Consider the following 11,323-nt stretch of genomic DNA (forward strand, 5'->3'; position numbering starts at 1 on the left):
CCGTTCCCCGTGTTCCCGGGCGCTGTCTGGGCCCTGGGGAGTGCCAGGCGCAGGCTGCTCTCTTCTGGGCCATTCTTTCCCAGCCCCCTCCTCCCTTCCGTTTCCGTGGCCGTGTGGCCGGCTGAGGCAGCGGCCTGCATTGGGCAGGGGGGCGGGCAGGCGTCGGGGGCTCCCGCCCGCCCCTTCCCCTCAGCCGGCCCGCCCCGGGGCCAGGGCCAACTGAAACCGCAGGAGGAGGAAACGCGGAATCAGGAACTGGCCCCGGGTGGTGCGGGCCTGAGTCTGAGTCGGTCCTCGGCGGCCCCAGGATCAGCTGCCCACGCGGGTAACTCCTGCCCCAAGGCCCAGGAGGCAGCGGCGGCGGGCACGGGGAGCGGGGTCAGCAGGCAGTGGGCAGGGGCCCGGCAGGCGATCAGAGAGTGCGACACGGGACCAGGTAAGGCAGGGGCCGCAGAAGGGCAGGGTCCCGGGCGGTGGCTGCCTGGGGCGCCGGCAGGGGCAGCCTTGTGCACACCTTGCCCCTGCAGCGGGTGCTGGGAGGAAGGGCCCAGGGAGGGAGGCTCCAGGAGGTTTCTGTTCCAGGGCTGGGAAGGAGACCCCTGGCACCAGGCCTCGACCTGGGACACAGGAAGCAATGAGGGCTTTCCCAGCCCAGGCCGTGTTCTGTACCCATGGCTGCATTTCAGCGGGACAGGCCCCCACCTCCTGCCTGCCTGCGGCTCCTCCTGGCCCGGCAGCCCCTAGCTTCCCTGTCCTGCCCGCCCGTCTCCAGCTTCTGCCTTGTCCCCAGTGGTGGCCTCTCCTCTCTTGGTCCCCAGGACCACACTATGGGCTTCTCTTCGGAGCTGTGCAGTCCCCAGGGCCACGGGGCAGTGCAGCAGATGCAGGAGGCCGAGCTTCGGCTGCTGGAGGGCATGAGGAAGTGGATGGCCCAGCGGGTCAAGAGTGACAGAGAATACGCTGGGCTGCTGCACCACATGTCACTGCAGGACAGCGGGGGCCAGAGCCGGGGCATCAGCCCCCAGAGCCCCATCAGTCAGGTGGGATTCTACAGGGCCCTAGGCCTCCTCACCGCCCTTCCCGCCCTCGACCAACAAAGTCCTGCGGGTGCTGGGTAGATCTGCCTTCCCCTTCCTTTCCCGGAGCCCACTGGGGAGGGTTGGAGATTGGGCAGGCCCAGGCGTGGGAGCCACTGTCCCCGACTCCCTGCCTTGCCCGCCCCATGCTGTAGTCCTGGGCAGAGATCACCAGCCAGACGGAGGGCCTGAGCCGGTTGCTGAGGCAGCACGCAGAAGATCTGAACTCAGGGCCGCTGAGCAAGCTGAGCCTGTTGATCCGGGAGCGGCAGCAGCTGCGCAAGACCTACAACGAGCAGTGGCAGCAGCTCCAGCAGGAGCTCACCAAGGTAGGTGGGTGGGTGGCACCGGGGCTTCACCTGGTCATTTCTGCCTACATTTTGAGCTGAAAAGGGCTGGTTTTGCAAGGAACCCCTGGACTCACTGAAGAAGTGTAAGTATCTGACCACAGGCCCACCCACCAGCTTCCTTCCCTCACCCCCCTCCCCGCCTTAGCTTGGGCCGGGCTGCAGCAGGGCCTCTCCACGCCTTTTCTGTCACCCCACTGTGTGCCTGAGCAGAGTGCTGGGAATACAAGGATGAGTGATCCAGCCATTGCCTGGGAGGAGCGCAGGACCTGTGACCCACCTCCTGCACTGCACCAGCGGGCCCTCGGGTCCGAGAGACAGTGACAGGAATGAGGGCTACTCTGCCCGCCCTTGGCCCAGGCTGGCTCCTCCCAGGGACCCAGAGACTCCACAAGGCAGCAGCGTGGCCCCCTGACTCGGAGGTTAAGGACTGGGGCTGTGAAGTGGGTCTGCCTGCATTTGAATCCTGCCCAGCTCCTCTGACTAGAGGCTGTTTGATTGGAGCTATTTACGCGGATGCTTTAGCCTTCTTATTCAGTGTGCTGGGCAGCTGCCTGCACCACACCCCTTCTACCAGTGCAAACCCAGCCTTGCTGCAGACCCACAGCGGCCCCTGGTGGCCAGTCTTCACCCACTCCTCTCTCCCAGACGATCATCTAATTCAGGGGTCAGCCTGCTTCTGCAGGCAGTTTTACTGGAACACAGCCTTGCCCATATGTTTTCATATTATCTGTGGCTACTAAAGAGCTACAGTGGCAGAGCCCAGCAAGTTCAACAGAGACTGCATGGCCTACAAGCCTAAAATGTTTACGACCTGGCGCTTAAGAAAAGGGCTGATCTAGTCTGTGCATTTAGCTCTGTTACAGATGGGGAAGCTGAGGTTCAGAGGAGAGGAGTGGAGTTTGCCCTAAGTACCCCAGTGCAGAAACAGGCAACTGGGATGAGAACTCCAGTCTTGACCACCAGGAACATAATTGTGGGACCCAGTGCAAAATGAAAACGCGGGGCCCCTTGTCAAAAAATTATTAAGAATTTCAAGATGGCATCAACAGAGTGTTAAACCAAGCACACACGCCTGCCGCTGGACCTTAGTTGCCACCAGATACCACTCTAGGCCAAGGAAGGACAGTTGTCGCCTGCCCAGTCCGGCTCTCTGCTGCCCCTGGGGGCCTGTCCTTAGCCCGACTCCTCTGACCTTAACCTCAGCAGCAATGGCTAAGTCCCAGAGGTCTCCAGGCCCTTGCTGAAGGATGAACTTGGATGTGCTGCCCGCCTGGACTGCAGAACCTGTCCAGGGCTTCACCTCGGGCAGGAATCCTCTGGGGACCTGCTATCCCACACTGGTCTCTCCTCTCTCTCCAGACCCACAGCCAGGACATTGAGAAGCTGAAGAGCCAGTACCGAGCCCTGGCACGGGACAGTGCCCAGGCCCGACGCAAGTACCAGGAGGCCAGCAAAGGTCCGGGGCTTCCCTCGCTGACAGGATGGGAATCCCAAGCCAGCCCAGACCTGTCCACAGGTACCCGGGGAGGCGGGTGCTACCCAGGCCTCTGTGCTGTCACCCACGCCTCCTTCCCCCGACCTGGCAGACAAAGACCGTGACAAGGCCAAGGACAAGTACGTGCGCAGCTTGTGGAAGCTCTTCGCTCACCACAACCGCTATGTGCTGGGCGTACGGGCCGCGCAGCTACACCACCAGCACCACCACCGGCTCATGCTGCCCGGCCTGCTCCAGTCCCTGCAGGACCTGCACCAGGAGATGGCGTGCATCTTGTAAGCCCACACCCCCCGACCCCCGTCACAGCCCTGAAGCCCAGAGGCAGGGTCCAGAAAACGCAGTCCTGTAAAAGTGACAGGCATGTAGTCACGTGAGAACACGCCCTGGGCCAGTCAGTTTACATCCAAATTACATTATTCTGGGCCCCTTATTGCAGGGTTTTATTATGTTTATTGAACAGCATTCTAGGCTCTGCTGTGTGATACAGCAGAGAACGTAGACAAAAATATCTGTCCTCTAGGATCATTCGTTTGTGGAGAAAGAAAAGGAAATCAATAAGTAAAGTGGAAAGCATGTTAGAGGTGATAGGTGCTATGGAGAAAAATAAAAAAAGAAAAGAGGATAGGGAAGCAGGGGGACAGGGCAGGAGGTTACTGGTTTATTTATTTATTTATTTATTTTTAAGGCATATGTTCTTTTTTTGCCATTTTTATTTATTTGTTTGGTTGTGCCATGTCTTAGTTGCGGCAGGCGGGCTCCTTAGTTGCGGCTCGCCAGCTCCTTAGTTGTGGCACGCAAACTCTTAGTTGCAGCATGCATGCGAGATCTAGTTCCCTCACCAGGGATCGGACCCGAGGCCCCTGCATTGGGAGCGTGGAGTCTTAACCACTGCACCACCAGGGAAGTCCCAGGTTTGCTGTTTTAAATGGAATGGTCTGGGAAAGCCTCAGAAGTGCAGAAGTGAGCCAGGGGGATTTTGAAGAAGGGCCATTCCAGAAAGAGGAATCGCAGGCTCACAGGCCACAAGGTGGGAGAGTGCCTGAAATCAAGGAATAGCAAGGAAGCCAGTGTAGCCTTTGCAGAGTGAGGGAAGGGCAGAGTCAGACACGGGGCTGGAGGAGTCCAGGGATGATAGAGGGTCCCGCAGGCCGTTGTGAGGACTTTGGCTCTGGGTGGACCAGAAGAGCAGCATGATCTGAGCCGTCTTAGTGAGGTCAGTTCGACTGCTGTGTTGAGAACAGACTTCAGGGGGCAAGACAGGACCAGGGAGACCAGGCAGGAGGCTACTGCAGTGATCCAGACCACAGACCATGCCACTGGACCTGGGCAGTAGCAATGGAGGGGAGAAGTGGTCAGGTCTTGGACGTACTTTGAAGGTGGAGCCGGTGGGAATTCCTCATGCACTGGAAGTGGGGTGTGGATAGAGCAGTCAAGGATGACTCCAAGGATTTGGCCCGGAGCCCCTGGGTGGTGGAGGCTACATGAAGAATGCTATGGGAGAAGCAGGTTCAGGAGATAAGAATAGGAGTTCATTTTTCTTTTTTTTTTTTTAATATTTATTTATTTATTTTTGGCTGTGTCGGGTCTTAAGTTGCGGCATGCGGGATCTTTCGTCGTGGCGTGCAGGCTTCTCTCTAGTTGCAGCGCGCGGGTTCCAGAGCACATGGGCTCTATAGTTGCGGCACGTGGGATCTTAGTTCCCCAACCAGGGATTGAACCTGTGTCCCCTGAATTGGAAGGTGGATTCTTAACCACTGAGCCACCAGGGAAGTCCCAGCAGTTCATTTTTCAACTGGTAGAGTTTGGGTGTCTGAGAGATGTCCAACAGGACGTTTAGAGTAGGTGGATAGTTACATGAGACTGGAGCTCTGGGAGGTATAAATGCGGGGTCAGCAGCACATCGATGGCTTACGCGTGTATCAGAGCCCTGGAGCCCCAGCTGTGGGGCTATGCCCAGGGCAGGCACATTTGTAGCTCACATTTACCGAGCACTTCCTCAAACCACACACTCTGCACATAGGCTGTCATTGGGGCCTTATTACAAACTCCCGGGAGACACTAAGTAACTTGCCTGTGGTCATTTGACTGGTAAATGATGGGTGGGGGGATCAACCCCAGGGTGGGTCCAAATCCAGTGCCACGGGCCCCAAGCTTCCTAGCCTTGTCCAGCCTGAGGCCCCCCTGACCCGGGGTCCCGTCTGGGGGCAGGAAGGAGATCCTGCAGGAATACCTGGAGATTAGCAGCCTGGTGCAGGACGAGGTGGTGGCCATTCACCGGGAGATGGCTGCAGCGGTTGCCCACATCCAGCCCGAGGCCGAGTACCAAGGCTTCCTGCAACAGTATGGGTAAGCCCCTCCTTGCAGCAGCCAGGTGCCAGGGCTGCTGGCCTGTGCACTGACGGGCACTGTCCCCTGCAGGTCCACACCTGACGTCCCACCCTGTGTCACCTTTGATGAATCGCTGCTTGAGGAGGCTGAACTGCTGGAGCCCGGGGAGCTGCAGCTGAATGAGCTTACTGTGGAAAGCGTGCAGCACACGTGTGTGGTGGCTCGGCTCGGGGTCGGGGGTGGACGCCGTCCACACAGAGCTGTGGCCAGCCCGCAGGCTTGCTCGGCCCCGCAGGGATGCATCTGAGGGGCGTGGCTCTAACACTGCCCTTCCTCTGGGCACAGGCTGACCTCAGTGACAGAAGAACTGGCTGTGGCCACTGAGACAGTGCTCAGCCGGCAGGAGGTGGTCACTCAGCTGCAGCACGAGCTCTGGACTGAGGAGCAGACCACCCACCCCCGGGAGCGGTGAGTGGGGCCCGCGTACAGCAGCCTCCTGGCCCTCCCTTCCCTCCGTCCGGCCTGCCTGACCCACTGCTGGCTGCCAGCTGCAGGCTGAGCCCCTCTCTTCCCCCACCCAACCATCCGCCCCTGCCCGCAGGGTGCAGCTGCTGGGCAAGAAGCAGGTGCTGCAGGAGGCACTGCAGGGGCTGCAGGTAGCGCTGTGCAGCCAGGCCAAGCTGCAGGCCCAGCAGGAGCTGCTGCAGGCCAAGCTGGAGCAGCTGGGCCCCGGTGAGCCCCTGCCCGTGCTGCTCCTGCAGGACGACCGCCACTCCACCTCGTCCTCGGTGAGCCGCCCACCCGCAGCCTGCACCGCCAGCCCTGCCCGCCCACCCGGGGCCGCGCTCCTCATTTTCGCCCTCGCCCTCCCCAAGCCTGGCCACCCGCTGACGTCTGTCCCTGGCCTCAGGAGCAGGAGCGAGAAGGGGGAAGGACACCCACCCTGGAGATCCTTAAGAGCCACATCTCAGGAATCTTCCGCCCCAAGTTCTCGGTGAGTGGAGCCCAGCCTGGACCCACACCTCTGCCCTTCTCTAAGGGGTGGGCTGGGCCAGCGGTCTCAGGGACGTCCCCCTAAGCCCCTCCTACCACGGTGCTTTGGGTTTAGTCACGGGGTTGCCCTAGAGAGGAGGCTCTTCCCAGGCTACTTTTACTGGGGAGCCCCTCTCTTCCCTGGGATTCCGTGCCACCCCTGTACCCTCTTCCTCTCCACCACCCACGTGTGTGGAAGGGACCTGCAGCCTCGTCACCCCACGGCTCTCTCTGCTTCAGGAGTGGTTGGGGGCTGTGGCCTGGAGGAAAAGGCAAAAGCTTTGTTTGGGATCACCCAGCCTGGGTGAGTTTATTGCTGGCTCCAAGGGTTGCAGATGGCTCTTTGTGGCACTAGCATGGTTTGTGAGGACGAGGCGTATATGAGAGAGAGACGGACACCCCCCAACTGGCCGGCCTAGTGGCCTCCCCTGATGGGCTGGCTGAGTGACCCCTCCTTGCTCCTCCCCTGTCCCTGTCTAGCTCCCCCCACCGCTGCAGCTCGTTCCAGAGGTGCAGCAGCCCCTGCATGAGCAGCTGTGGTACCACGGAGCCATCCCGCGGGCAGAGGTGGCTGAGCTGCTGACACACTCTGGGGACTTCCTGGTCCGGGAGAGCCAGGGCAAGCAGGAGTACGTGCTGTCTGTGCTGTGGGATGGGCAGCCCCGACACTTCATCATCCAGTATGCTGACGTGAGTGGGGCCTGAACCCCAGCCTTTCCCTTCCCTTCCCCTCCCTCCCCTCCCTCCCCTCCCTTCCCTCCCCTCCTTTCCCCTTCACCAGGGAGCGTAGAAAGGAGCTGCTATGTCTTAGATGTCTCCCTGGCAGAGCTGAAAGGGGCCCCAGAGACCACCCAGTCCCTGCAACCAAACAGAGGTGTGCGTCCTCCCATAGGACGGGGGAGCAGGCTTGTCGTGCAGCATCAGGTCTCTGCCTCTCATCCCAGGCAGGCCCTTTCTCCCTGCCGTTCTTTCTTTCTCTCCTCTCCCAGGGCTCAGGCCCCCTCAGCAATGGAGGCTGTTGACCCCAGTTCCCCCTACCCCGCAGAACCTGTACCGACTGGAAGGAGATGGCTTTCCCAGCATCCCCTTGCTCATAGACCACCTGTTGCGCTCCCAGCAGCCCCTCACCAAGAAGAGCGGTATCATCCTGAACAGGGCTGTGCCCAAGGTGAGTCTGTGGCAGGATTGGGGCCCACACAGAATCAGAGCAGGAAAAGGGCTTTCCAGGTCCCATACACTCCCCAGGGGGCCGGCCTCCCTCTAGGTTTGGAATGTCAAGGTCAATCCCATTCCCTGGGCCACGCACCCCAGGCTGGTGCTCACCCATTTAGTGCCCCTGCCTGGTCCCTGAGTCATCTAAGTGTGATCCTGTGTCCAACCCCCATTTTGCAGACCAACGAACCAAGGTGCCAAGAAATGAAAGACACAGCATTGGGAGGGGGTATTCAGTCCTTGATAGGGCTCAGCACTCCCTCCCTTCACTGACTTCTGATGCGCCCCCCCCGACTCCTCCCTTCCCCAGGACAAGTGGGCACTAAGCCACGAGGACCTGGTGTTGGGTGAGCAGATTGGGCGGGTGAGTTGAGTGCGCTCTGCCAGGCTCCTGGCCTCCTGCTTTTCCCCTCCCCCAGTATCACTTCTTTCCATCCCAAAGGCCGAGTCACACCAGGGCCCCACCCGCAGAGGGCTCTCAGCCTCCCTGCCTCAGTCTGAGTTCCAACTTGGACCCCTGACTTCCTGCCCAGCCACCGCCATACGCTGTCCTGCAGGAAACCGGGGGGAAAGCACCTGCCCTGGAAGCTCCCCAGAGACGGCTCTGCCACCAGCACCCACCCCACCCCACTCACACGCACGCACTTCCCCCCCAACCCCTGCCTCCTCAGGGAAGAGAGACACGCTCTGTTCACATGAGCCATAAAATACCTGCTTAGGGGGCTTCCCTGGCGGTCCGGTGGTTAAGACTGCGCTTCCAATGCGACGGTGAGGTGGGGCGCAGGTTTGATCCCTGGTCAGGGAACTAGGATCCCACATGCTGCGTGGTGTGGCCTAAAAAATAAAAATTAAAAAAAAGAAAGAAAGAAAGAAAAATAAAATAAAATACCTACTCAGGAAAGAAGTCACTTTCCTAAAAACCAGAACGCTTTACCAACCCCAGCAAAAGTGATTGTTGGACTTCCATGTCACTTCTCAGTGAACATGGTAAATCAGAGGTGACTCCCCCTGCCTGTCCCACGTGTACGCTTCGTCCCCCGACCAGAGAGCCAGGATGAGCAGGTCTGAGCATGGGGGCACTGAGGCAAGGGCCGGTGGGGACAAGGTGGGCTGTGCCCCGAGTGCAGGAGAGGACCACAGTCCAGGGAAGACAGATAGGAGCCCCAGACCGTTTCAGGGGAACTTTGGCGAAGTATTCAGCGGACGCCTGAGAGCGGACAACACCCTGGTGGCCGTGAAATCTTGCCGCGAGACGCTCCCACCCGACCTCAAGGCCAAGTTTCTGCAGGAAGCGAGGTGGGTGATGAAATACCCACCCCTGGAGGTTCCACATACAAGGGCTCCTCTGCGCACGGCAGGGTGCTTGACTTCGGAAGTGCTTGACTTCGTTTCATCCTCACAGCCCCGCCCCCCCGTAGTGTGGAGGGGTTGAGGCTCTGGGACCCACCCAAAGTCACACTTCCAGGTCTGCTGCCCTGCTCTCACCCTGCCTCAGGCTCCCTGGGCTCCCGGGGCCGACAAGGTGAATGTGTAAGACCCCCCGCCCGGCCGAGGTGGGAGCCTGAGCAGCCCTGCGCCCCCGCCCCCAGGATCCTGAAGCAGTACAGCCACCCCAACATCGTGCGTCTCATCGGCGTCTGCACCCAGAAGCAGCCCATCTACATCGTCATGGAGCTTGTGCAGGGTGAGCAGAGTGAGCTGACCTCCAGGGCTGCGGTGCGCCGCTGGGCTAGGTCTCCCCGCCGCCTCCGACCCCCAGAAGGCTCATCGAGCTCCCCGTCCCCACCGTCCACTCCCAGGGGGCGACTTCCTGACCTTCCTCCGGACAGAGGGAGCCCGCCTGAGGGTGAAGACTCTGCTGCAGATGGTAGGGGACGCGGCTGCGGGCATGGAGTATCTGGAGAGCAAGTGCTGCATCCACCGGTGAGGGGGTGGGCGCGGCAGGCAGTCCCGACACCCGCCCCCCCCCCCGCCCCCGCACCAGATGCAGGCGCTGCTGCCCCTCACCACCAGGCACCAGCTCCGGGGGTGGAGTTTGCCTCTCTGACGGACCAGGCATCCCAGGAGCAGGGGCAGCTTCGGCTCGTGGCTGTGTCTAGGGAGCCCAGGCCGGGCAGGTGGCAGGTGCTGCATGGATATTGGCTAAATGAGCCCCTGTCCTGCTTTTGCCCAGGGACCTGGCCGCTCGGAACTGCCTAGTGACAGAGAAGAATGTCCTGAAGATCAGTGACTTTGGGATGTCCCGGGAGGAAGCCGACGGGATCTACGCAGCCTCGGGGGGTCTCAGACAAGTTCCCGTGAAGTGGACCGCACCGGAGGCCCTGAACTACGGTACCTGGGCCTGATCCGCTCTGGCTGCAGGGCCCGAGGCTGGGCATGGGTCCCGCCACCTGCCCTTCTCTGGCCAATGGGTGTGGCCCACTCACGCCGCCTCACCTCCTCATAGGCCGCTACTCCTCTGAGAGCGACGTGTGGAGCTTTGGCATCTTGCTCTGGGAGACCTTCAGCCTGGGGGCCTCTCCCTACCCCAACCTCAGCAATCAGCAGACTCGGGAGTTTGTGGAAAAGGGTAAGGGAACCCTGCGGTGTGACAGTGGCCTCAGAGCCAAGCCCTCTTCGCACCGCTCCAGCTGGACTCCTCCAGGCCTCCTAACACCCTATCCTTCCCACTGAGGCAGAGTAAGAATAATCCTAGAGCTACCATCCAGTGAAACCCTGCTGTGTGTCAGGCCATCGTTTATTTCATTTACTCTTCATAACATGTGAGGTCGGGATTAATAGGTCCCTTTTACAGAAGGAAACACTGAGGTTTGCAGGGATCACACAACTAGCACATGGTGGCTTGAGATTAGAATCTCTGTGTTTTTGTTGAAGAAAAGGGGCTCCTTAAGAACACTGTACCTTAAGCAGCTCCCATTGCTCATGGCATGGCCCAGGGGCTGCCAGGGCCCCTCAGACCCCCTCCTCATGCCTGGTGTGCTGTGTCTGTCCTCACAGGGGGCCGCCTGCCCTGCCCCGAGCTGTGCCCCGACGCTGTGTTCAGACTCATGGAGCAGTGCTGGGCCTCTGAGCCCGGGCAGCGACCCAGCTTCAGCACCATCTACCAGGAGCTGCAGAGCATCCGAAAGCGGCATCGGTGAGACTGGGGCCCCACTTCTCAAGCCAGTGGCCTCTGCAGGCAAGATTATACCTCCTCACCAGCTCCAGGTCACGCCGCTGGACAGCTCTTCATCATCCTGGACTCCAGCCAGTGGTATCTATGCTGCCGGCAGGGATGCAGCTCTGTGTCTGCTGTGCATCCCTGTTCCTGCCAGGAATTCCTCTTCCAGGCAGAAATAATAAAAACCATTTGTGCCCATCAAGTGCTCTTGGCATGTGCACTCCTCTGGAGGGCAGCTCTTAGAAGGAATAGAGGCCCTGTACCTTGGCCGTGGGGAAGGAGGAGGACGGGCAGTGTTCACAGGGCAGAACTGACATGGTTTGGTAGCTGTTGGATGTGTGACTTGGGGAAGAGGGAGAGAGATCAGGATGATATACAGGCTTCTTGACCAGATGGTGGTGTTATTTCTGAATTAGGATCCCAGGCAGAGGAGCAGAGCTGCAGGAAGTACGGTGAGTCTGGAGATGTTGCGTTTCAGGGGCCTGTGGGGATGTAAGTGTGACATATAAGTCTGGAGGCTCAGATGGAAGTAAAGGCTGGCAACTGAGGTTTGAAAGTCATTAGCTTATAAATGTCAGAGACACTATGTCTGTGTACCACAGTCACATGAGAAACAAGAAGAGGAGAGTGTCAGGGGAAGTTAGAGTTCCACTCCAAGGGGACTGGAGTA

At 59.8% G+C, this 11,323-nt stretch overlaps 1 protein-coding gene across 1 annotated transcript; it reads left to right on the forward strand.

Moving 5' to 3' along the window:
• The first annotated feature begins 232 nt into the window (after positions 1 to 232).
• Positions 233 to 10,855, forward strand: FES (FES proto-oncogene, tyrosine kinase). The gene is made up of 19 exons (XM_061181762.1): positions 233 to 436; positions 819 to 1,040; positions 1,232 to 1,405; positions 2,786 to 2,882; positions 3,013 to 3,196; positions 5,130 to 5,267; positions 5,340 to 5,459; positions 5,595 to 5,717; positions 5,851 to 6,037; positions 6,160 to 6,243; positions 6,762 to 6,971; positions 7,327 to 7,449; positions 7,804 to 7,857; positions 8,671 to 8,789; positions 9,083 to 9,177; positions 9,293 to 9,416; positions 9,667 to 9,824; positions 9,940 to 10,062; positions 10,491 to 10,855. Exons 2-19 carry the CDS (start codon positions 828 to 830, stop codon positions 10,631 to 10,633), a joined length of 2,469 nt encoding a protein of 822 aa, XP_061037745.1. The 5' UTR covers positions 233 to 436; positions 819 to 827; the 3' UTR covers positions 10,634 to 10,855.
• The last annotated feature ends 468 nt before the right edge of the window (positions 10,856 to 11,323 follow it).

The sequence above is a fragment of the Eubalaena glacialis genome, chromosome 2, assembly GCF_028564815.1.
Source record: "Eubalaena glacialis isolate mEubGla1 chromosome 2, mEubGla1.1.hap2.+ XY, whole genome shotgun sequence".
Taxonomy (NCBI): Eukaryota; Metazoa; Chordata; class Mammalia; order Artiodactyla; family Balaenidae; genus Eubalaena; species Eubalaena glacialis.

Coding starts and splice junctions, on each gene's coding strand:
- FES (XM_061181762.1), top strand. CDS start 828: ATGGGCTTCTCTTCGGAGCTGTGCAGTCCCCAGGGCCACGGGGCAGTG. Junction 1,041..1,231: donor CCCAGAGCCCCATCAGTCAG/GTGGGATTCTAC, acceptor CCCATGCTGTAG/TCCTGGGCAGAGATCACCAG. Junction 7,858..8,670: donor TGGGTGAGCAGATTGGGCGG/GTGAGTTGAGTG, acceptor AGACCGTTTCAG/GGGAACTTTGGCGAAGTATT.